We start from the raw sequence: 24,605 nt of genomic DNA, 5'->3' as shown, positions 1-24,605 counted from the left end.
ATGACTGAATGGCAGAGTCAGTGTCTGATTGGCCTATTTCTGCTCTTCTATCGTGGCCTTATGGTCCAAGTAAATATTGCCAATTATATGTGAATTGGTCAACTACCATTGCCTTAGTCCTCAGTAGTGGTCACTAGTTCTTCTGTTGTATTCAGTTAATCATATTGATAGGAAAATTTAAAGTTCTCCCTATGAAATGATACAAACTCTTATCAACTTCCTGATTTTGCAAATTCTATGTTTAAATACTCTATAGTGATAAAAGAAGTAAAAGATTAAATCTGAAATCTTTATGTCTGCTATATAATATGAATTCATTTTTGGTCACTGACTTTATAACAATTTAGTTTTGTTCTTCCCCCAGTTGCACACATACTTGGTAACGGAGTTATTGAGAGGAGGTGAGCTATTGGATTGCATTAAAAAGGGGAAGCACTTTAGTGAATCTGAAGCCAGCAAAATAATGAGCATGCTTGTGTCTGCAGTTCATTTTATGCATCATTGTGGAATTGTGCACAGAGATTTAAAACCAGAGGTATATGTATAGTCTTGAAAAAATCTCAAGTAATTCTGTTGTCTAATTATAGTTTTGGAAGCTGGTATCAATCCTTGTTTTATTTTGCCTTTTGATACTAATCAGAAAAATTAATTGATTTATAAATGATTGAAGGAATGTGCAGAAGTTCAGAGATTTTCTTCCCCGTGAGTGGAATAATGCCATCAATGGAGGGCTTTCACCAAATAAAATATATCATAATTAACTTGTAATTATAGGTAAAGTTTTCTAAACAAGTTTGCTTTACACAGTAAAGTCTTTGTAAAATGGGATAGAGGAGCAATGTCTGGTTGGCTGCCAGTGACTAGTTGCGCTCCACAGGGGTCGATGCTGGGTCCACTTCTTTTTATGATGTACATTAATGATTTAGATGATGGAATAGGTGACTTTATTGCCAAGTTTGTAGATAATATGAACATTGGTGGAGGGGCAGGTAGTGTTGAGGAAACAGATAGGCTGCAGAAGGACTGAGGCAGATTAGGAGAATGGGCAAGAAAGTGGCAAATGATGTACAATGTTGGAAAATGCATGGTCATGCACTTTGGCAGTAGAGATAAATGTGCAGACTATTTTCTAAATGGGGAGAAAATCCAAAGAAATGAGATGCAAAGGGACTTGGGAGTCCTTGTGCAGAACACCCTAAAGGTTAACTTGCAGGAAGGGTTGGTGGTAAGGAAGGGAAATGCAATGTTAGCATTTATTTCAAGAGGTCCAGACTATAAGAACAGGGATGTGATGCTGAAGCACTGGTGAGGACTCACCTTGAGTATTGTGAACAGTTTTGGGCTCATCTTAGAAAAGATGTGCTGGCATTGGAGAGGGTCCAGAGGCGATTCACAAGGATGATTCCAGGAATGGAAGGGTTATCATACAAAGAACGTTTGATGGCTCTGGGTCTGTACTCACTGGAATTTAGAAGGACGAGGGGGGATTTCATTGAAACCTTTTGAATGTTGAAAGGCCTAGACAGAGTAGATGTGGAAAGGATGTTTCTCATGGTGGGAGAGTCTAGGACAAGAGGGCACAGCTTCAGGGTAGAGGGGCGCCCTTTCAAAACAGAGATGCGGAAAACTTTCTTTAGCCAGACGGTGCTGAATTTGTAGAATTTGTTACCACAGGCAGCTGTGGAAGCCAGGTCACTGTGTGCATTTAAGGCAGAGATTGATAGGTTCTTGATTGGACATACAAGAGGTGATTGATAAGTTCGTGGCCTAAGGTAGAAGGAGTCAATCTTAGAAAACCTAGCACATTTATTTTTCAACATAGTCCCCGCCTACATTTACACGCTTAGTCCAGTGGTCGTAGAGCATACGGATCTTGGACCTCCAGAAAGTGTCCACAGATGGGTGATTGATAAGTTTGTAGCCTAATGTAGAAGGAGATGAGTTATACAGCTCTCATTACGTGCATGTGCAGTTCAACTCTTTGAGTGATGATGCAGAAAGTTTGAAGTTAGTAACTCATCTCCGTCTACCTTAGGCCACAAACTTATCAATCACCCCTGATAAACTATTAACTTCAAACTTTCTGCATAATCACTCAAAGAGTTGAACTGCATGTGCATGTAACGAGAGCTGTATAACTCATCTCCTTCTACATTAGGCCAAGAACTTATCAATCACCCCTGCTGTGGACACTTTCTAGAGGTCCAAGATCCGTATGCTCCACGACTGCTGGACTAAGTGTGTAAATGTAAGAGGGGACTATGTTGAAAAATAAGTGTGCTAGGTTTTCTAAGATTGACACCTTCGACCTAGGCTACAAACTTATCAATCACCCCTCGTAGCATCAAAGTTTACGGGGAGAAGGCTGGGAAAATGGGGTTGAGGAGGGTAAAAATGGATCAGCCATGATTGAATAGCAGAGTAGACTTGATGGGCCCAATGGCCTAATTCTGCTCCTATATCTTATAGTTTTATGGTCTTATAATGAGATTCTTGGATTGAAGTATTAATGTGGCCAAGTAGGCTAGAAAGGCAATTAAGAAGGGAAGCAAGATTTAGGAGTCATTTCTAATGCAACAGAATACAAAACCAAGTAAGTCTGGCTGAATTTATATGCAAAATTGATTAGGTCATGTTTAGTATATTACATACAGTTCTGACACCTTTTACTGCAATATAGGACATAAAGTATGCTACTTTGTAGCACTGGACCAGGCCACCTTCTTATTCCATCTATCTGCCAGCATTGCCACTTCCAGGGAGCTATGGATTTACACTATAAAATCCTTCTGACGATCCGGCCATTTATTGAATACCTTCCTCTTACATTTGATCTCCCAAAGAGTAGCACCTCACACTTGGTCACATTAAACAGCAGCTGCAGTTTCTTTGGCTATATTTCCTACTCATCTATATTCTGCTGTATGGTTTGGCAACCCTCTTTACTATCCACAACTCTGTTAACTCTTATGTCATTTCCAAAACATACTAATTAACCCACCTACATTGTCATCCAAATCTAAATTATTGAACGATTCAGCTGTTTTATTTAATTTTGTTCTGTATATTTCAAAGTATTTTTTAAAACTAGCACTGCTTATTTTAACTTAACTATTTAATAGACCTATATATATATACATTTACTGTAATTCAGTTTTTTCTCTATTCTTATTTATCATGTATTTCATTGTACTGCTGTGTAAAGTTAACAAATTTCACGATATATGCTGGTGATATTAAATTTGATTCTGAAGTATGACATGATTGTGTACAGTGTATAATTTATTTTGATTATATTTTGAATACATTTTGATTGTAATGTAAGAAAACTAAAATTCATAACAGATTGGCCAAATGAATCCATATTAGTTGGTATCAGGTATGCTTCAGAATTTTAATTAAGAAGTTTATTTAAGAAGGACTCTGCAGAGAGTGGTGCGGACAGCCCAGCGCATCTGTAGTTGTGAACTTTCCATGATTCAAGACATTTACAAGGACAGGTGTGCAAAAAAAGGCTCGTAGGATCATTGGGGACCCAAGTCACGCCAACCACAATCTATTCTAGCTACTACCAGCCGGGAAACGCTACCACAGCATAAAAGCCAGGACCAACAAGCTCTGGACAGCTTCTTCCACCAGGCCATCAGACTGATTAACTCACACTGATCTGACTGTACTCTATATTACATTGACTGTTCTATTTATTAAAAATTATTATAAATTACTATGATTGCACGTTGCACATTCAGATGGAGACGTAACATAAAGATTTTTACTCCTCATGTATGTGAAGGATGTAAGAAATGAAGTCAATTCATTCAATTCATTATACCACTATATTCATATTTTGTTTAAAATATTAATGCATTAATATTTTTCTTCTGTGAACAGAATATTTTATTTGCTGATAAGAGTGTTGACTCACCGATCAAGATTGTAGATTTTGGATTTGCAAAAGTTAAGCCTTGTGATAACCAGCCGCTGAGGACACCGTGCTTCACTTTGCAATATGCAGCTCCTGAGGTTCTCAAGCAAAATGGATATGATGAGTCTTGCGACCTGTGGAGCCTAGGAGTAATACTTGTAAGTTTACAAAGTAGCAACAAATTATGTCATAAAAACAACTGCTGAATATCAGGGGGATGAGCAACATCCGTGGAAGCACATTCTGGGATCAGAATGAAGCTCTGTGTAAACTAAGCACTGTAGTACAGTTGGTGTGATGGTACAGTGCCTATAAAAAGTATTCAGCCCCCTTGGAAATGTTCATGTTTTATTGTTTTACAACATTGAATCACAGTGGATTTAATTTGGCTTTTTTGACACTGATCAACAGAAAAAGACACTTTCGTGTCAAAGTGAAAATAGATCTCTACAAAGTGAACTAAATTAATTACAAATATAAAACACAAAATAATTGATTGCTTAAGTAATCACCCCCTTCAAGTCAGTATGTAGTAGATACACCTTTGGCAACAACTACAGCCGTGAGTCTGTGTGGATAGGTCTCTATCAGCTTTGCACATCTGGACACTGCAGGTTTTTCCCATTCCTCTTTACAAAACTGCTCAAGCTGTATCTGATTGCATGGGGATCATGCGTGAACAGCCCTTTTTAAGTCCAGCCACAAATTCTCAATTGGATTCTCATCAGCAGTGTTGATTTGGTGTGTCATATTAAAGGGGGTAAATACGTATGCTATCAATTATTTAGTGTTTTATATTTGTAATTAATTCAGATCACTTTGTAGAGATCTCTTTTCACTTTGACACGAAAGAGTTTTTTTGTTGATCAGAGTCAAAAAAAAGCCAAAATTAGTCCACTGTGATTCAATGTTGTAAAACATGAAAAAATACAAAAATTTCAGTGGGGGGGGGGGGGTAAATACTTTTTATAGGCACTGTATATCCAGTGATTGTTCTTTGACTATATGGGATTTAGACTTTATCACTCTGAGTACAACATAAATTCAATGTTCTCTGCTTTTGGAAATTCTCATTTCATTATACCAGGTATAATTCCATTTTAAGAATTAATACAAATCTATGTTTTTGCATGAAGAATGGTTTATTTGTCAATTTTAATCACTAATTTATGAAGTAAAACATGAACAGTTTCCAGCTAATTGTTTACTTGTTAACAAATGGGGAAAAATGCACATTTGCTTACACTAATAAACAGAAATTAGTTTAGCAGAGCATAACATTTTATTATATAAACTTCATACATGATGGCAAGTTTATAGTCGGCAAAGTGCAGGTGAAGCAATGTATTTTTTTTAAATTTTAGTTTATACTTAATTTCCAGCTGATAAGTAGGTAATTTCACCAACGGAAAGCAGTGATTAAATGGACAACAATGAAAAATATGAAGCAGTATTTGAATATTGTGCCCATATCTCCAGCTGATGCTCTGATTTTACGCATGCCTCCTATCAAGTAGCATGGGATTAAGCAATTTATTCCATTAACTTTATTGCCAGTTAACTGATTCATTGCAGAGAACTTTGGAAGGGGTTAATCCACGGGTTATACATAACAATTCATCCTAGTATATAAATTGAACTGCCGCTGCTAAGTTAACAAATTTCATGTCACATGATGGTCATAATAAACCTGATTCTGATTCTGATTCTAAATATTTTCCAGATTTTTCTTTTATTGATTTCCCACCATAAATCACTCTCCATTGACTGTGCCTTCTTTGCGTTAATTCTCAGGATTTTTTTTTAATTTGCCCTACAAAGAATTAAGACTTGCCAGATAACTACAGAAGATAGGAAAGAGACCATGTGAATGTGATCTGGAGTCAAATTAGGCAGCAGTGAGTAAGCACACGAATGTTCTTTCTGAAAGAATATGAGGGAACTGCTTGAGTTTTTACAATAATCTGACAGATTTATGGTTAGCTAGACAAAAAGTGACCCAGAAACTCAAATGGATCCGAAATGTTGCATACCTGGCATCAGCAGTGTGCCATTGGCAACCTTCCTCATGGGCTTACTGCTGCAAACTTCAGTAGCCAGACTTATAACTGACTAATAAAATCCATGAACAGAACAATGAAGGCAAACAACATAGAGTCATCGAGTGATACACACAGATACAGGCCCTTCCATGCTGACCCAGATGCCATATGGCCCATATCTTTCTAAACAGTTCTTATCCATGTACAGTACCTGTCCAAATATATATTTAAATGTTCTTCTTAAATTCTTTCCTTCAGCTTCCCCATTCCAAATTTCCATGCTCACCTCAACAAGGCAGCTCCATATAAATGGTCACTGATCATCAACTCATTAAAAAAAATAAACAAATTCTGGATAAAATAGTAGAGGATATCTAATTCAATGAAAGTCAGAGTAATGCTGAAGCAGTGTATGGAAGGGTAATTACAGAGAATCCCACCAACAAGTAAGATATAGGTGATGTAAGTGTTGTTGCCAGCAATTCAGAGGCTAATAATTTTGATTAAGTAGACATACCTGTTCCTAAAAATTAGTCTACAACAACTTGGATAAATGGAGCTTTGATTACTATAACAACATTTTCTAATTTGCATTGAATGACCATTCAGATTAATTTTGTTGCTAGAATGCTTACCAGCAGAAAAAAAGTGTCATATATACTACTTCAAATTGTATTGTTGTCAGATCAGTTATTAGCAAAACTGGTGTAGGATCTCAGCACAATAGACTGACTCGTCCTTTGCCTCCACAGAGACAGCTTAATCCATTGAGTTCCTCCAGCAACAGCATTTTTTATATTAGCAAAACTTGCTTGATGGAAGCTAGAGTCAAAAATAACTTCTAGATTTGATTCAGAGGCACCTGATTAAAATGCTGTGTGTAATATTAATCCTTCAACCTGGATCGCTTCGATTTCCTTCAGTATACATCCCAGTATATGAAATATTCTTCTTTATATATATTTTGTTGTATTCTAGTATACAATGTTATCGGGACAGATTCCATTTCTAAGTAAACAGAGTGCAGCAACATTGAGTACTGATGAAATCACACGGCAATTTACGCTCACAGGAGAAACCTGGAACAGCGTCTCACAAGAAGCTAAGGAACTCATACAAGGTAATGTTTCTATGAAATGTTACTATCCAGGGCAAATAAATTGTCACTCAAGATTGCTAATAATTAGAATAAGACTCCAATAACCCAGCAAGATTGGTGCTTTGGTGACGCTCAACCGGCTGACTTTTCAAACTAATATATATTATTCCTATTAATAACCAATAAATATTAAGATGTTACATGATATTATGATGTATTAATGGGATCATGCGAAAATAAACATCTAGATAAAGCAGAGGAAATGGGGCTCTGGTGGGTTTAAAAGGAGAAAAGGAAACAAGCGTTTGTACATTTAAAGAGAATGTGGAAAACCTCACCTGTCGAGCCAGATGTCACACCATTGGGATTTCTGAATAGCCAGATAGCAGATATTTGCATTTCCACTCCCGGGGCTGAAATGGCTAATATGAGGGGGCACAGTTTTAAGGTGATTGGAAGTACGTACAAGGAGGATGTTAGAGGTGAGTTTTTCACACAGAGAGTGGTAGGTGCATGGAATGCATTGCCAGCGACAGTGGTAGAGGTGGATACAATAGAGTCTTAGGTAGGTACATGGACTTAGAAAAATAGTCGGCTATGCAGCAGGGAAATTCAAGGCAGTTTCTAGAGTAGGTTACATGGTCGGCACAACATTGTGGGCCGAAGGGCCTGTAATGTGCTGTAGATTTCTATGTTCTAACTCTTAGTTTATTTATCATTTATTTATAAACAAAGAACAAAGAACAGTTTTTAATGTGAAAGCTTTGATAAAACTTTAGAATGGTGCTAATTTTAACTCCCAAATTCTGCAGGTTTACTTACTGAAGATCCAGGCTCTCGTCTGAAATTTAGTAGTTCCAGTTTCAATAATTGGTTTCAAAAAAGCTCCTGCTGGTCCACCAATCCATTGACATCTCCAGTTATTCTTGAATGCTCTTCCAACAGCTGTTTCAAGGTAAGTTTTATGACAACTTAAATTAGAAATACTGGTAATTGAGTTACACACACAAAATGCTGGGAGAACTCAACATTCAGGACGTGATTAAACGCTGCACTACCAGAACAAACCAGAAACCATAGCTGACTGCAGAGTTTCGTGTAGTGCTTAGGGGTTGGGGTGCTGCCTTCAGATTGGAGGTTAGATGACTCTAAGGTCAGCAAGAGCTGTGCTCTCCTGTGCCATTAGGAAGGCAAAGCCAAAGTACTCGCAGAAAATTCACAGACAACTTTGTGACACCAAGGACTTACAGCACATGTGGCAAGGGCAGTATACAAACACCATGCAAATTATGAGTCCACCCTGCACAGTAACAACAGTGACGCCTCCCTGATAGGCTGAATGCCTTCTATGCAGGATTTAAAATAATGAATGCTGTATCATCGAGGAAAGACCCCCTCTCCCCCTGAGGAATAGGCTCCCTGTCTGGCCACAGCCGAGGTGAGGAGGATCCTAGCATGGTAAACCAATGCAAAGCTGTGGGGGCAGGCAACGTACCTGCTCAGGTGCTGAGGGATTGTGCACCACAGCCAACAGAGGTCTTAACGGACACCTTTAGTATCTCTTTGCAACAGTCCACTGTCCCTGCTGGCTTCTTGGCAGCCAACATCATTCCAGTGCCCAAGAGAGCGATGGTAACTGGTCTAAACAACTACTGCCTGGTGGTACTGACCTCAACAATCATGAAGTGCTTTGAGCAGCTGGTAATGGATCTTATAAAATCCCACCTACCAGCTACTGAGGGCCCTTTCCAGTTCGCCTAAAGCTCAAACCCGTCCACTGATAATGCCATAGCCTCAGCTCTCCACTCCACCCTGTCCCACCTAGAAAATGATGCCTCATACACCAGGATGCTGTACATCAACTTCAGCTCAGCGTCTAATACCATCGTCCCTCAGAGGCTGGTGGGTAAACTGTTTTTGATGGAACTCAACACTCCTCTCTGTCACTGGATCTTGGACTTCCTGACGGAAAGTCCCCAGTCGGTCTGAGTTGGCAGCAACATCTCAAGCTCCATCACACTTAGCACTGGTGCCCCCCAGGGCTGTGTGCTCAGTCTGCTGCTGTTCACGCTGCTGAATCACAACTGTGCTGCCAGATTCTGCTCAAACCGCATAATCCATTTCGCTGATGATACTACAGTGGTTGGCCTCATGAGCAACAGTGATGAGCCGGCATACAGAGAGGTTTGTGAGAACAACAACCTGAGTCGCAACATGGACAAGACAGAAGAGATGGTTGTGGACTTCAGGAAGGCGCAGGTCAGCCACTCTCCTTTGCATATCAATGGCTCTGGCATGGAGAGAGTGAAAAGCACAAAGTTCCTTGGTGTGCAGCAACTTGTACTCACAACACCTCCTCATTAGTCGAGGAGGCACAGCAACGTAACACTTTCTGATGAGACGGAAGCATGCAAGGCTTCCTGCCCCCATTCTAGCAACCTTCTAACAGGAGCACCATCGAGAATGTCCTGTCTGACAACATTGTGTGGTGTGGAAGCAAGGCAACAGATTGCAAGACCTTGCAGAGGACAGTAAAAACTGCCAAGAGGTTCACCAGTGTCTCCCTCTCCCCTGTTTGTGACATTTACCAGGAGTGTTGTAAGATAGCGGCATACTCTGACACAACAGCTTCTATGGGGCCAATCAAGGGTACTTGTTACAATTGCAAGACCCTACTGGACATTAAGAACTTAAAGTACTGCAGGTCTACCCCAGCAGTGAGTTGCTCATTGGCAGGGAAACTAAAAGAGCTGGACTTGGTGTGGATTTTGCTGCTGCCTAAATTAGAGTCACGTCAGTATGCGAAGACGGTCTAACGGCAAGTGATTGTCTTAGTCACTTTTTTTGTGATCGCAAGACCATGTTGGACATTGGTAATGTGGAATGCTACAAGTTCGGTTCACTGTTTTATTGGTGAATGGCAGGAGCAGACGGCAGGTGAACTGTGTCGCCTTGGCTGTGGTAAGGACCGGGCCTCAAACCACTACATCACCTGCTTGCAGGATAGAGGCACTGGAGTCAGTGCACTCCACTGGAATGCCAGAGGCAGTGTGTGCAGCGTCCATGCTGGAGCAGTGCTGCCCTCTAGTGTTCACTCACCAGAAGACAAGATGTATTGTGATTAACTGCAGACTGCTGCAACATTCATGGATGCTGGGTCTTGGACTATATAGTTTTTTGTGTGACTGTATTTTACTGCTGTCTTAAATGTACTATGTGTGCCTTGTGCTATGAACGACTGTAGGTACTGTGTTTTGCACCTTGGCCCCAGAGCAATATTGTTCCATTTGGTTGTATGCATGGGTAATCATGTATGGCTGAATGACAATTAAACCTGAACTTGAACTTGATCTGAAGGGTCCAAAGCATTGTTGAGGATCCATACCACCCACCTCATAATCTCTTTAACCCAGTACCATCAGGAAGGAGGCACAAGAGCATCAGGACTAGGACTGCCAGACTGGGTAACAGCTTCTTCCCCCAGGCTGTGAGACTAATGAATACCCTGCCACCACCGAGGTCTCATCCCTAGGACAACAAGCTGTTTACTGGTTACCTGTGCTGTGCACTTCATGCATTTTGAATGATATTTTATTAACTTATTTGTGGTAATATTTTGTTTTGTGTGTTGTGTGTGATATCTGTATTGTGGGTGCAGTGTGCTCTGGAGGGACGTTGTTTTGCTTGGTTGTATATATGTGCATTCAGAAGACAAAGTTGAACTTGAATTTGAGGTCGAGCAGCATCTATGGAGAGGAATAAAGAGTCAACGTGTCCAGCTGAAACTCTTCATCGGGACTGTTGAAGGGTCTCAGCTCAAAACGTTGACTCTATATTCCTCTCCACCAATGCAGCCTGACCTACTGAATTCCTCCAGCATTTTCTGTGTGTCACTCTGATTTCCAGCATCTGTAGAAACTCTTGTGTTTAAAATTAATTGAATTGTTATATTAAAATAAAATAGGCATTAGATTTAATAATTTAGTCAAAAGCGAAGCTCTTTAAAGAAAATGTTTAGGATTTCAATGAAAATGTTTGTGACGTAAATGTTTTTCCGTTCATTCATACATTGTTCAATGATAAGAACCATTGTGGTCATCCGTGATTTGTAGGGGCTGTACTGGTCCGTGGGTATGCAGGGTGGTAGGAGAGGTATATCCATGCTTGAAAAGTTCTGGCAGTATGGACAAAAGATGGCAACCACATTGGGTTGGGGGTTGCTGGCTTGGGCTTTCCTGGTCAGTCTATGTCTCTCTACTGCAATTGTCTTTTCTGCCTCATACTTTTAGCCTTTGGCTTTCACGGGGAAACACTTTCCTTTCTGTAGTTCACTATAAAGCTATCATGGTCCAGTCCATGATGTCCGCATTCCAGTTCACGGTCCGGTCCATCGATCCATATTCCAGGTTTTCTGGTTTTCCCTTGTCCTGTTGTGTGCCTTAATTGAGGCAGATGATTCTGATTTTGGGCTGGCTACATAAACAGCTCCTGGGTTCAGCTTCATTTGCTGAACTGTTCCCTTCCCTTCCCCTTCCTTCTGTAGCCCTTGCCTGCTACCTTTGCCTGAAGCCTTGCCTGCTACCTCACTTGTGTCCACGCCTCTGCTAGGTAGGTCTGGCCATTTGCCGCTACCTTGTGTTGGGATCCGTCTCTTTGTGCCCTTGCCTCTGCTGGGTAGGTCCAGCTGTTTGCTGCTACCTTGTGGAGATCTGTCTTTCAGTGTTCTGTGTATGAGTCCCGGCCCTATGTCCTGCTCCCTAGGAGGGGTCCTGACTCTGTGTAGAGCCCCGGCCCCAAGTCCTGTTCCCAAGGAGGGGTCCCAGCTCTGAATTCCATGTTCCTGTTCTCCCTCGACCAAGGCTCTGCGTTCCTGTTCTCCCTCGACCAAGGCAAGGCTTCGTGTTCTCGTCCTGTCCATGTGTCTCACTCAGCCCAGGAGTACCTCGTCCAGCCCGGTGCTGGAGTTCCCCTGTCCTGTCTAAGCCACGTTCAAGAACCCCGTCCTGTCCAAGCCACAGCTTTGTGTTTTCGTCCTGTCCATATGCCTCGTCCTGTGCAGGAGTTCCATGTCCTGTTCTGTAGCCACGTCCTGTCCTAGCCAAGATCCTAGTCCCAAGTTCTAGCCTAGACCCGGGTTCCGGTTCCAAGTCAAGACCCAGATTCTGGGTCCTTATCCAGGCTCTAGTTCCGGAGTTCCGTGTCATTAGTCCAGGCTCCTTGTTCTTAGTTCCTTGTCCGGGTTCCGTGTTTCTTGTCCATGTCCTAGCCCAGGCCCTGCATCCTAGTCTCGTCCAGGACCTGTGTCAATGTCCAGCGTCCTTTCTTCCCCACTTCCCTTGCTTTCTTGACACACCTAGTCCTGTTCCTAGTACTTCAGTGTCTGTGTCTTGCATTTGGGTCCACTCCCAGCACCTCCCTCCCGTTATGACAAAAGTGGTCTCTTAGGCAACTGGTACAATGCATACAAGCTACGTGGCCTGCCCACTATAACTGGGACTGCATCAGGATAGTGAGGTACTGGGCAGGCCCACCTTGGTAAGTACCTCAGTGTCAGGGTTTCTGTCTTGCCACTTATGTTGAGGAACTTTCTGAGGCAAGCTGTGTGGAAATAGTTCAGTTTCTTGGCATGCTGTTGGTACACTGTCCATGTTTCGCAGGCGTAAAACAGAGTGGGAAGTCCTGTGGCCCTATACGCCCCCAGCTTCATCTGTAGACATACGCCTCTTCTGTTTCAGACGTTGGTATAAGGTCTGCCGAAAGCTACACTTGCTTTGGTGGTCCTGGCGTTTACTTCATCAGTGACGACATTCTGGAATGGCATGCTGCCGAGATATGTGAACCCGTTCACCGGGTTGAGTCTTGACTATTGATTGTGGTGTTTGGCTCAACATCATGTATGATTTCCCTGGAACTGGCTGATGCATTATGTCAGTCGTCTTGGTGTTACATACCCTCTTTCGAACCAGCACTGAGGGCAGAGTCAACAGCAAAAGGGAAGTTTCTGACAATGTCTGTCATAATCTTCGTCTTTGCTTGAAGCCTCCTGAGGTTGAACAGAACTCTAGCTTGCGTGTCATCATGGAATTGTAGCGTCACAGTGATGAATTCCTTGGCTATCTGTACTTCGCCATGATTTTCCACACACCCTTTGCTAAAAGTGTTGAGCGGCTTGGTCAGATCAACATAGCAGGAGAACAGGTCAGCGCTTTGCTCCTGGCTTTTCTGTTGCAGCAAAACAACATGTTGATAGCAACACACATCAAAGTTGCTGGTGAACGCAGCAGGCCAGGCAGCATCTGTAGGAAGAGGTACAGTCGACGTTTCAGGCAGAGACCCTTCGTCAGGACTAACTGAAGGAAGAGCTAGTAAGAGATTTGAAAGTGGGAGGGGGAGGGGGAGATCCAAAATGATAGGAGAAGACAGGAGGGGGAGGGATGGAGCCAAGAGCTGGACAGGTGATTGGCAAAAGGGGATACGAGAGGATCATGGGACAGGAGGTCCGGGAAGAAAGACAATGGGGGGGGGGACCCAGAGGATGGACAAGGGGTATATTCAGAGGGACAGAGGGAGAAAAAGGAGAGTGAGAGAAAGAATGTGTGTATAAAAATAAGTAAAAGATGGGGTACGAGGGGGAGGTGGGGCCTAGCGGAAGTTAGAGAAGTCGATGTTCATGCCATCAGGTTGGAGGCTACCCAGACGGAATATAAGGTGTTGTTCCTCCAACCTGAGTGTGGCTTCATCTTTACAGTAGAGGAGGCCGTGGATAGACATGTCAGAATGGGAATGGGATGTGGAATTAAAATGTGTGGCCACTGGGAGATCCTGCTTTCTCTGGCGGACAGAGCGTAGATGTTCAGCAAAGCGGTCTCCCAGTCCGCGTCGGGTCTCGCCAATATATAAAAGGCCACATCGGGAGCACCGGACGCAGTATATCACCCCAGTCGACTCACAGGTGAAGTGTTGCCTCACCTGGAAGGACTGTTTGGGGCCCTGAATGGTGGTAAGGGAGGAAGTGTAAGGGCATGTGTAGCACTTGTTCCACTTACAAGGATAAGTGCCAGGAGGGAGATCAGTGGGGAGGGATGGGGGGGACGAATGGACAAGGGAGTTGTGTAGGGAGCGATCCCTGCGGAATGCGGGGGGGGGGAAGGGAAAGATGTGCTTAGTGGTGGGATCCCGTTGGAGGTGGCAGAAGTTACGGAGAATAATATGTTGGACCCAGAGGCTGGTGGGGTGGTAGGTGAGGACCAGGGAACCCTATTCCTAGTGGGGTGGCAGGAGGATGGAGTGAGAGCAGATGTACGTGAAATGGGGGAGATGCGTTTAAGAGCAGAGTTGATAGTGGAGGAAGGGAAGCCCCTTTCTTTAAAAAATGAAGACATCTTCCTCATCCTAGAATGAAAAGCCTCATCCTGAGAGCAGATGCGGCGGAGACGGAGGAGACATGTTGATAGTCCCACATTAGTTATTGCAGGGCTGTTGATTTCCCTTGCAGGTGGATGATGGATGCATCTTTAAATTCCTATAGGACTGTCTCCTTCTGCTGCATGAGTGGGAAAAGCTGATGAAGTTTTTCTGTTAGCATTGCACCACCTTCCTTGTAAGCTTCAGCGGTATTGTATCAGATCCTGGTGCTTTGCCATTAGAGAGCTGACATATCTCTTTCTGGGTCTCAGCTAAGGTTGTTGGAACAACCAGTGCTTCATTGACAGGTACTTCAGGCAGACAGTCACCGGCCTCATCGTTTATAGTTGAAAAACAATTCAGAACTTTGTTAAAGTGCTCAGCCCACCTATGAAGAATTTTCTCTTTGTTCATGATCAGTGTGTTCCCATCAGCTCTAAGAAGAGGGGATAATTTTGATATAGAGCCATAGACTTCTTTTACTGCAGCATAGAAGTTTTTTAAATCATACCTATCTGCGTACGCCTGGATCTCATCAGCTTTATTGCTCAGCCAGGAGTCCTGCATCAGGCACAGGTTGTGTTCTACGGTTCTTCATATTTTATTGAAGACATTCTTCTTTGCGATGGGCTTAGAGTTGCTGAGGAAAGCTTTGTGGAGATGATGTTTCTCATCCAGCAATGTGTGATGTCAACACATTTTTCATCAAACCCGTCCTTGTGCTTTCTGGTAGCAGGCTCCAGAATCTCTGTGGCAGTGGTGTAGATCAGCTCTCAGAGGGATGACTAAGCAGTTTCCACATTCTGATTGTCCTGAGGGTGGAGTTTAAGTGGTCTTCCAGAGTGCCAACAAAAGACTGCTTTATGTTGCTTCTTCTCAGCTTTGAGACTTACAACCATCTTTGGGATTTCTTTCCTTGTGGGTGTCCCTTGGGCTGGATATGGACATTCACTTTAGAAACAATCAGATGGTGGTTTGTACAGTATTCAGCACCGCACATTGATTTTATCTCCCTTACATTCTGCCTGTCTCTCTTCCTGACGATGACGTAGTGAATTAGATGCCAGTGCTTGGAGCGGGAATGTTTCCATGAAGTTCTGTTACAGTTGGGAAAGCAGAGGATGGTGTTGGTGATCAACAATTAATGTTAGGGACACGTCTCGAGTAGTAGAAGACCGTTACTGTTGCAGCAGCCAACACCGTATTTCCCACTGACCCCATCCCAGGTAACATCAAAGCCTTCTCTTGTGTTGGAGTCACTAAGAATGATAAGCTTGTCCACTTTGGGAACAGTGGCAATAAACAAGCACAGTTCTTCATAGATCTTGTCCTTGACATCATCTGGGTGATCATGATTGGGGCATAAGCACTGACAATGGTGACATGCTTCCTATCGTGTGACGGGAGAGTTTCATGGTCATGAACAAGTCATTCACACCCTTTAGAGGTCCAACAAGTTTACCAACAATCTCTGTCTTCATTGCAAATCCAACCCCAGCCCTCACATTGGTCTCGATTTTCCTCTTCCACCGCAAAAGAATGTGTATCCCATGCCCCTTTCACAAAATTCACCCTCTCCTGCGAGTCGGGTCTCATTCAGGGCTGCAATATTGACATTATACCGGGCTAGCTCTCTCCCTACTAGGGCAGTTCTCCTTTGCGGTCTGTCAGCATTGACTCTATCCAACATAGTGCACACTTTCCGCGCAGAGAGGGTGAGAGGGATAGTCCTTAATTTTACTTCGATTGCTGTGATAGGGGCCCTGCCAGCAGCGGTGAACTGACCAAGGAAAGAGTGGAGCAGACAATGTCTAGGTCCCTTGTTCCAGCCTCTTCCTCGTTCCATGAAGGTGAGCAGTGCATTCCCGAAAAGGACTGCTCAGTTGCTCAGGTGGCTGCCAAAAGTAACTGTTGCCCCATGTCAGTGGATAACAATCCCATGGCCTGAGCCACCAGCGTGCAGGTTTGTGGCTACATCTGTGAATGTACCCAAATCTGCTGCTTTGTCACTGGCCTGTCACCACAGGACTTAGGTTGGTTTAGGATGGGAAGGATGGATGACATGAGCGACTTGCACAGAAATAAATATAAGTATCACAGTAATAAAGCTATCCACATGTTAGGATTAACCAGATATTTTATTTCCACTCCCTTAAACTTCAATGCTATCTTTCCTACACATATCACTGTGCAATTAGGTGCCATATTTATCCACATATTGGTCCGAAACGTCGGCTATTTACTTCCCTTCATAGACAGTGCCTGACTTGCTAAGTTCTTCCAGCATTTTTTTGCATGTTGCTCAGTATTTCAGTTATTTGACAGCGATGGAGCTGGACTTGTTGTGTACCCTGCTGCTGTCTGCTACAGCAACCCCAGGAGGAAGGTATTGGAGGGGGTGTGCGCTCCAACAAATGGTGCAAATGATTGCCTCGGACATTTCCCTTGTGATCACAAGACCACAAGACCCTAAGACCCTGTTGGACATTAGTAATGTAGAGTACTGCAAGTCCGGTTCACTAGTTCATTGGCCAGACCAACGGTGGGGGTGGGTGGGGATGGACTGTGTGGCCTCTGTTGTCGTGCGGACCAGGCCCTCCTGCCACGGAGTCTCCTACTGCATCCACCCAGGGGAGGAGAAGCCAGGGGTAGTGTGGCGCAGAGAGCTTACGGGCTGGGGTGGAGTCTGGCCCCATCCACTGGTGCTGCTCTCCATTGTTTGCTCAGTTGAAGACAAGCTGGATTGTGTTCATCACTAGTATGTGATGAGGAACTGCTGCATATTTGTTCTTGCAGGAATGTGGCTCCAGGAGAATTATCCCATGCACCATCAGTCTACAGCCCATGACACTCAGGGCTTGGGCTATATTATTATCATTTTGTGACTGTATGTTTTGCTGCTATCGTAAGTATATGTGCGTGTGACTGTTGGTACTCCAGGGCACTTTGGCTCCAGAGGGCTGCTGTTTTGTTTGGCTAAGTTCTTGTGTATGGTTGGATGAGAATTAAACAAACTTGATTGCCAGCATCTGCAGAATATCTTGTGTTTTTGGCTCTGAATAATCGAGCAATAGCTGTTATCTGGATGTGTTGATGATTTATAGCCACTTAGACAAGGAATAGGAGGATGCCTTTTGCTGTACCACAGCTCAGTTTAATATCTTTAGGTTCAGTAAAATATAGTGTATGGCATTTTACTGCAGATCTTGACTCCTAGACAACATTTGAATGGACCCTAGTAAAGCTGATCGCAAAGGGATGCAGTATTAGCTGAGCTGTACCTCACAAAGGAAGGGTGTGTATGTTGAAGTCAACTATCTCAGGTCAGGACATCACCAAGGGATTCTAAGGGCAGGGATCTGAACCTAACCATCTAGTTGCTTCATCAGTGGTCTTTTCTTCATCTTGTCTGAAGTACTTTGCTTTCGCACAAGGTCGATTCCATTTGCCAATCATCACCCTATATTTGTTTGCAGTATGACCTAGATAACATTCAGAAATTGGTTAATAATAAGTGTTTATGCCCCACCAATGTCCCACCAGACATTGACAACCGCTAACAAGAGAACATCTGATCACTTACCCTTGACATTCAATCTCCCACCATCTTCATCCTGGCACCACCATTGATCAGGAACTGAATTAGGTCTGCCACATCAATACTCTGGCTAAAAGACTGTGGTGAGTGACTTGCCTTCTTCTTCCCAAAAGCAGCTTCCTTGGTCAGCACCCTATCCATAATCCTCAATGCTCATTTCACACTACCAAACCATGACTGCCATGTATACAATCTGTAAAATGCAATGTATTTGCGCAACAAGCCTACTTGATAGCAACTTTCAAATTCATAGTTTCTGCTACTAAGGAGATACAGGCTGCAGATGCATAAGAACATCACTGCCTAAGATTCATGTTACCTTCAATCAGAAATGTATTGTTTCTTTATCACTGAAATGTCTCTGTAGTATACCTTCACCAAATGAACCACAGATGGTAAAATAGATGGCTAATAATCCTCTTCCCCGGGCAATTATGGATGGTGTTTGAATGCTGGCCTTATTGGCATTGAAAGAAAATGTACTTAGTTGATCTGCTGGATCACAACCATGTCATTCTAGAAATGAGATGCAGCTATAGAGAAGTTTGTATCTAGAAGAATTTATAATTGGAGCCTATTTTCAACCAAACATTAATGGTAGAATTATTTTGACCTACAGTCTGATCAGATGTTGACAATTTTATCAGTGTTAAACATGAGAACCTTTTCTGCATTGTTAACACAATGGATAAAATAACATCATTATTAGACAGTTTTAAGTACTCAGTCTGTTCAAAGTTATCTTCTAGTACACTTGTTGTATTGACAATGTGCTCTAATAACTCTGTATGATTTTGTTATTTAGGCCTTTAATAAGTGCAGGAGGGAAGGTTTTTTCCTTCAAAGTGTTGAAAATGCTCATTTGGCAAAAAGGCGAAAGATGAAGAAAAGTAGTGCAAGTACAGAGACTCGGAGTAGTTCTAGCGAAAGTTCCATTTCTTCACCATCCCAGTCTCTTGGAAGAGCATCTCCTACGTGCATTGTTCAAGTTCCTTTATCGGCAAAAAAGTCAGAATGTTTCTTCCAGTTTTCTGAAGAATTAAATAGCAGCTTCAAAAATGCTTCTCTCTAGCTAATGCAATAATATTCCACCCTGTCTCCTGTATTGACCATACCTCTTCCCACCCTGTCTCCTGTATTGACCATACCTCTTCCCACCCTGTCTCCTGTATTGACCATACCTCTTCCCACCCTGTCTCCTGTATTGACCATACCTCTTCCCACCCTGTCTCCTGTACTGACCATACCTCTTCCCACCCTGTCTCCTGTACTTGACCATACCTCTTCCCACCCTGTCTCCTGTATTGACCATACCTCTTCCCACCCTGTCTCCTGTACTGACCATACCTCTTCCCACCCTGTCTCCTGTAAAATTGCTATTCCCTTTTCTCTGTTCCTTTGGCTCCACCACATATGTTCACAGGATATGGTTTCCTTCCCAGGACATCAGAGATGTCCTCCTTCTTTAAAGAAGGGGTTTCCCTTCCTCCACCATTGATGCTGCCCTCACCCGCATATCCTCCATTTCCCAAACACCTGAGCTCACCCCATCTTTCTGCCGACTTAACAGTGATAGAGTTTCTCTTGTCCTGACCTACCACCAATGAGCCTCTGCATCTAAATCATCAGTCTCTGCAACTTCTGCCATCTCCAAAGGGATCCTACTACCAAACATATCTTTACCATGCCCCCTCTACCCTTTCCACACGAGTTGCTCTCTCCACGATTCGCTTGTCCATTTGCCCGTCCGCACTAATCTTTCTCCTGGCACTTAACCCTGCAAGCAGCTGAAGTGCCACACCTGCCCTCTCACCTCCTCTCTCACCTCCATTCAAGGACCCAGACAGTCCTTCCAGGTGAGGCAGCACTTCACCTGTGAGGCTGCTGGGACTGTCTATTGTGTCTAGTGCTCCTAATACGGCCTCCACTACATTGGTGAGACCCACTGTAAATTGGGAGACCACTTCATCGAACAACTCCACTCCATCTGCCAAAAGCGGATTTTCCTGGTGGTCAAACATTTTAATTTCCATTCCTGTTCCTATTTTGGCATGTCAGCCCATGGTCTCCTCTTGTGATACCATTGCAGCCACCTCAGGGTGGAGGAGTAACACCTCGTATTTGTCTGGGTAACTTCTAACCTGGTGGCGTGAATATCAATCTCTCCTTCCAGTAAAAAATTCCCTCTCCCTCTCTGCTCTTCTTCCATTCCCCACCTAAGCTTCTTACCTCTTCTGGCCTGCCAGTGACCTCCCCCTGTGTTCCCTCCCCTTTCTCCTATGGTCCACTCTCCTCTCCTATCCTATCAGATTTCTTTCTCTCCAACCCTTTACTTTTCCTCCCTATCATCCTCTAGTTATCCTCCTTCCCTCCCCACCCTTCCTTTCCAGTCCTGATGTAGGGTTTCAGCCCAAAACATCGACTGTTTATTCATTTCCATAGATGCTGCCTGAACTGCTGAGTTCCTCCAGCATTTTGTGTGTGTTGCTTCAATTATTTTTTCCCCTTTTCAAGACTGACTGACTATTATATCCTTTGCTGGTGTGATCCTGAACTGTAGAGTTTCCTCTGCTCCTCCCATCCCTCCCTCTCTCTCAATGCTTGCACCTTGTGATATTTTTCTGCATCAGAAGGAATGAATTGCTGCAATCTGTTGACTGTATGTAGCCTTTTTAAATTACTTTTATTAAGAGATTAAGAACTTTATTGAAGATTCGATTCACAAACTTGTTTTGAGAACATGGTAAAACTTTCTGGTATGGTATCGCATTTTCACTGATAATAATGCAACTTTATCACTTTAAAAAGAACAACTTTAAGCATGCAAATATGAATGAACACAAACTGCTCTTTGTCTCAATAAGTGCTTAATGGTGAAAAAGATGGATTGTCTATTGTGTTTCAATTGTGAAGCTTGTTCTTTACCCTTGTATCTGTGTGATGCCTCATTTGCATGGATACAATGTCAATCTTTCAGTTTTCCCTGAGAAGGAAAATTTGATATCTGACCTAGAGAAAGAAATAGTTATTAAATAGGAATTTTCCTTGCACATTATGACACTGTGAATTTATGAAAGAGAGTGGGAAAGTTAATTTAATAGGTGGGTGCTGAGAAATAAGGAGGAGAGGGTTGAAAACCCAGACATGTTAAAACATTACAGACCCATCATAGAAAAATGCATCACAGAAAAATATACCATGATTGAGAAATATATCTGTCAATTGCAATCTTATGGGAGAGCTCTAGAGTTCAATATGACATTGTTGAATGATAAATCAAGCTGGAAGGTTGTATGGCCAGTCTTTCCTATTTCCTAATTGTTTATGATATCAGAAAACACAGGTTGGATCTGCAGCTGAAGCATGAGAAAAACATTGTGTGTTGAGTCAGTTATTTTGCATTTAGGAAAATAGGATACAGGTTGATGCTGATGGGGAGTGGGAGCTGGGCATTCATTGCAAAATTGGTTTCACAAATTTGGCTGAGAATGCAACTATTTTGGAAAGATCTACGGAATAATATGGATAGCCTAAGCAGTTAATATTTTTTTCGTAAAGTAATAATGCTGGTAATTTGACTTGATGGTGCTTGCACAATTGAGATTAACTTAAAAAAATGCTGTGAAAATATTAAACTAAAGAAACTTAAGGCAATTCATATGGAAGCATTCATAAAAAGTAGGTTGCTTTTTATAGCCTCCTAAAAGCCAAAAATTGGAATCATGCTCTTAAGCCCAAGGGAACATAGCTGTTTTCAGGCAGAGTAAGAAAGCTGAAAAATGATCAGAACTTTGAGCAAAACATTCTGCACAAATTTGCAACAGAAGGTGGATGACCTTATGAAAAAGCTGACAGATTTTCTGTTTTTCCATCTTAATATCCTTAGAATATAAATTGTATTTTCAAGACTTTTCACGTCATGATTCAGGCAACTATGTAGCTGATGAAGGAATTGACTCTTTGTTTCAGTATTATCATTGTTCTGCATACAATGGTACTTGATTCAAAGATTGTAGTTTAATGCAAAAAAAATGTTGTTCCTCAGATTTTCATTTTCTAGTGTCATGTTGTACTATTTATTTCGTTAGTAGTTTGAGTGATTATTTGACCCAGTTACATTTGTTTCCTTACTCATGTCTAATGCTTAGAAGTGTAATGCCACACTGCCATTTATGTAACCTTTGACCCCTGGCTATATCTTTCCTCTGCAATCTATCTTTGGCTCCTCTCCTTTGTCTTCTATCTCACCTCCAATAGCATTGGACATTTTTTGCCACAAACATTGACATCTTTTGATCAGTTGTCTCCATTCAATAGGCAAAAATTATTTTAAGCTTACCTTTCTCACGTTTTTCTTCCATATCTGAGCATGGGCTCTCTGATCTTGCCTCGTCCACAGAACCCTTGAACCTTTTTCCACTAAACATTCATTAGCTGAGATTGTTCATAGTTCTCTTCTCAGGTACTTTCAGCCTCTACCCAAAAACTGCCATCCTTCTCTCTCTCCTCCATAAGTCTGACCTTTCACCCTTATCATTGCCAATTGCCTCCCAAATCTCACTTACCTTTTTTTCCCTCCGGTCCTAAGTTGTACTGTCATCACTGTTTCACTTTCCCAGTATTTCACAGCCGAATCCTTCAAGTCAGGCTTTGTGCTGTCACAGTGCCATGACATCTTACATTAACTTGGCTATGGTATACAGTACTATCTCTGCATCTGTATGTAGCTTGTCCATACTATCTTCCTAAATCATCATCCCATCATTATGTAACAGGGTGGATTCCTCAAGCGGGTTTTCTACCTTGTCTATTCGACTATAGCTAGAGAGTCATTTGCAAAGTCTCTCTTCCCATTTCCACACAGTTACCCATAAAGATCACAAATCTGCTTGATCACTAAAACAACCTCCTTCATCACATCTTCTAACTTGGTCCCTTCTTCAGTTCAACTAAATCTTCACTGATACCATTATTACTCTTGAATACTTTAGCTGCTGGTGTCCCAGCCCACACTAAGCCCATCATCATCCCTGTGCTTCTTAACCTCCACTAGTTCATGGGCAAACAACAGATTAATTTCAAAATTCTAATTCTAGCTTTCAAGTCTCTTGTTAACACTGCAACCTGCATTTCTAAACCATTCCAAGACATTTGCCCTTATGCAATTCTTGATTTTTCCTGAATATATTAGCTCCACCCTCAGCAATCTTGGCTTCAACTTGAATTGGCTTCAGCTTTTTATTTGCCTTCCTAAACTTCTGCTTCTTTCCATCTTTCAACTTTTCTCCCACAAGAAGCCTTAACAATTTCATTGAACTTTGGTCATCAGTTCCAATGTGTCCAATTTCCTAATGTGGCTGAGCTTCATTTATTATTTGATAATATTCATGAACAACACTTAGGGATCTTTCATTATGTTAAAGGCACCGTATAATGATGTTGTGTTGAAAGAGCTAATGCTATAGGCATGCGCTTGACACAAATGTTTGTGTAAATAGTGGAATTTTATATATTCAAGGCAAGCAGGTTTTCAGTATAAAATATCAAAATAAAGCAATAGGGTATTTTTAATATGAACTGTTATATATTGTATTTCAAATACTTCATTGTGTAATAAATATTTTCCTGAATTAGAGTGGGAACTGTTTTCATTACCCTGAATGTGTACATTATGTGAACATTGTCAGTTTTTTTATATATCAGAAATGAGAAAACTATTTACATCAATATCTTTGTTGGTTGTTAAATGTAATTTGAGATTATTCTCATAAATAAATCTAGCTGGTCTAGGAAAAGAAGTCTTCACCGTTAATTACAAGTTTATATTCTATGTGTGCTTGTTACTGTTAATTATATTGTTGCTTTGAATAAATGAATATGATGCCATTTTTCCAATGGTATTTCTGATGATACTTGTAATAGATTTTGATATTCGAAGTATTTAATGTGTTTAATTTCTCTTTACCTAGCAGAAACTGATTTATAAATTAATTTAGTTGTATGTTCTGCAATGTACAGGAAACACAGGTATTTGAAGCAACAGATTCCTTTACACAATGAAAATGCTGCTTGTGTTTTGCAATAAAGTATTTTAAGAACATCATTGATATGCTTTATTTTATTCGTATTATAGATTTTCATTACACTTAATTTCCACATCAATATTGATATACAGTTTAGAACTTACTGAAATTCAAGATGATTATGCAACAAATTGAGTTAGCTGATGTTCCTGGATCTGAGGGGAACTGCAAGTATTCAGACACTCCAAGATAGGTTGTATGGATTTCCATATGCGGTTCAGATCCCTGTGTTTGGCAGGTCACCCTACCCCGTCCCAGCTAAGTGTTTGGTACTTTCCTTTTTATTGTTCAATAGATGCAAATGTATTGCTGTAAATTTCTAAGAACAAGATGCACTTGTAAGTTTGAAGTACTTGGCCACAAATAATTTGCAGAATGTCATGATCTGTGCAGAAAATTCAGGTGCCACAGCTTATATACTCTTGTCACAGGTGTGGATATCAGGTTTAAATAA

General features: G+C 41.8%; 1 protein-coding gene across 6 annotated transcripts in view; it reads left to right on the top strand.

Annotated features, from left to right (window-relative positions):
- Nucleotides 1-24,163, top strand: part of LOC140201329 (ribosomal protein S6 kinase alpha-5-like) — a 77,934-nt gene extending 53,771 nt beyond the window's left edge. For all 6 annotated transcript variants that reach the window (XM_072265237.1, XM_072265236.1, XM_072265238.1 and 3 more), the window contains 5 exons: nucleotides 365-535; nucleotides 3,892-4,083; nucleotides 6,946-7,087; nucleotides 7,879-8,021; nucleotides 18,874-24,163. In XM_072265237.1, coding sequence (XP_072121338.1) covers nucleotides 365-535; nucleotides 3,892-4,083; nucleotides 6,946-7,087; nucleotides 7,879-8,021; nucleotides 18,874-19,140 — 915 coding nt within the window. In that variant the 3' untranslated portion in view covers nucleotides 19,141-24,163. The remainder of the gene's footprint in view (nucleotides 1-364; nucleotides 536-3,891; nucleotides 4,084-6,945; nucleotides 7,088-7,878; nucleotides 8,022-18,873) is intronic.
- The last annotated feature ends 442 nt before the right edge of the window (nucleotides 24,164-24,605 follow it).

Source organism: Mobula birostris, chromosome 8, assembly GCF_030028105.1.
Source record: "Mobula birostris isolate sMobBir1 chromosome 8, sMobBir1.hap1, whole genome shotgun sequence".
Classification (NCBI taxonomy): domain Eukaryota; kingdom Metazoa; phylum Chordata; class Chondrichthyes; order Myliobatiformes; family Myliobatidae; genus Mobula; species Mobula birostris.
This window is presented reverse-complemented; position numbering and strand designations above follow the sequence as displayed.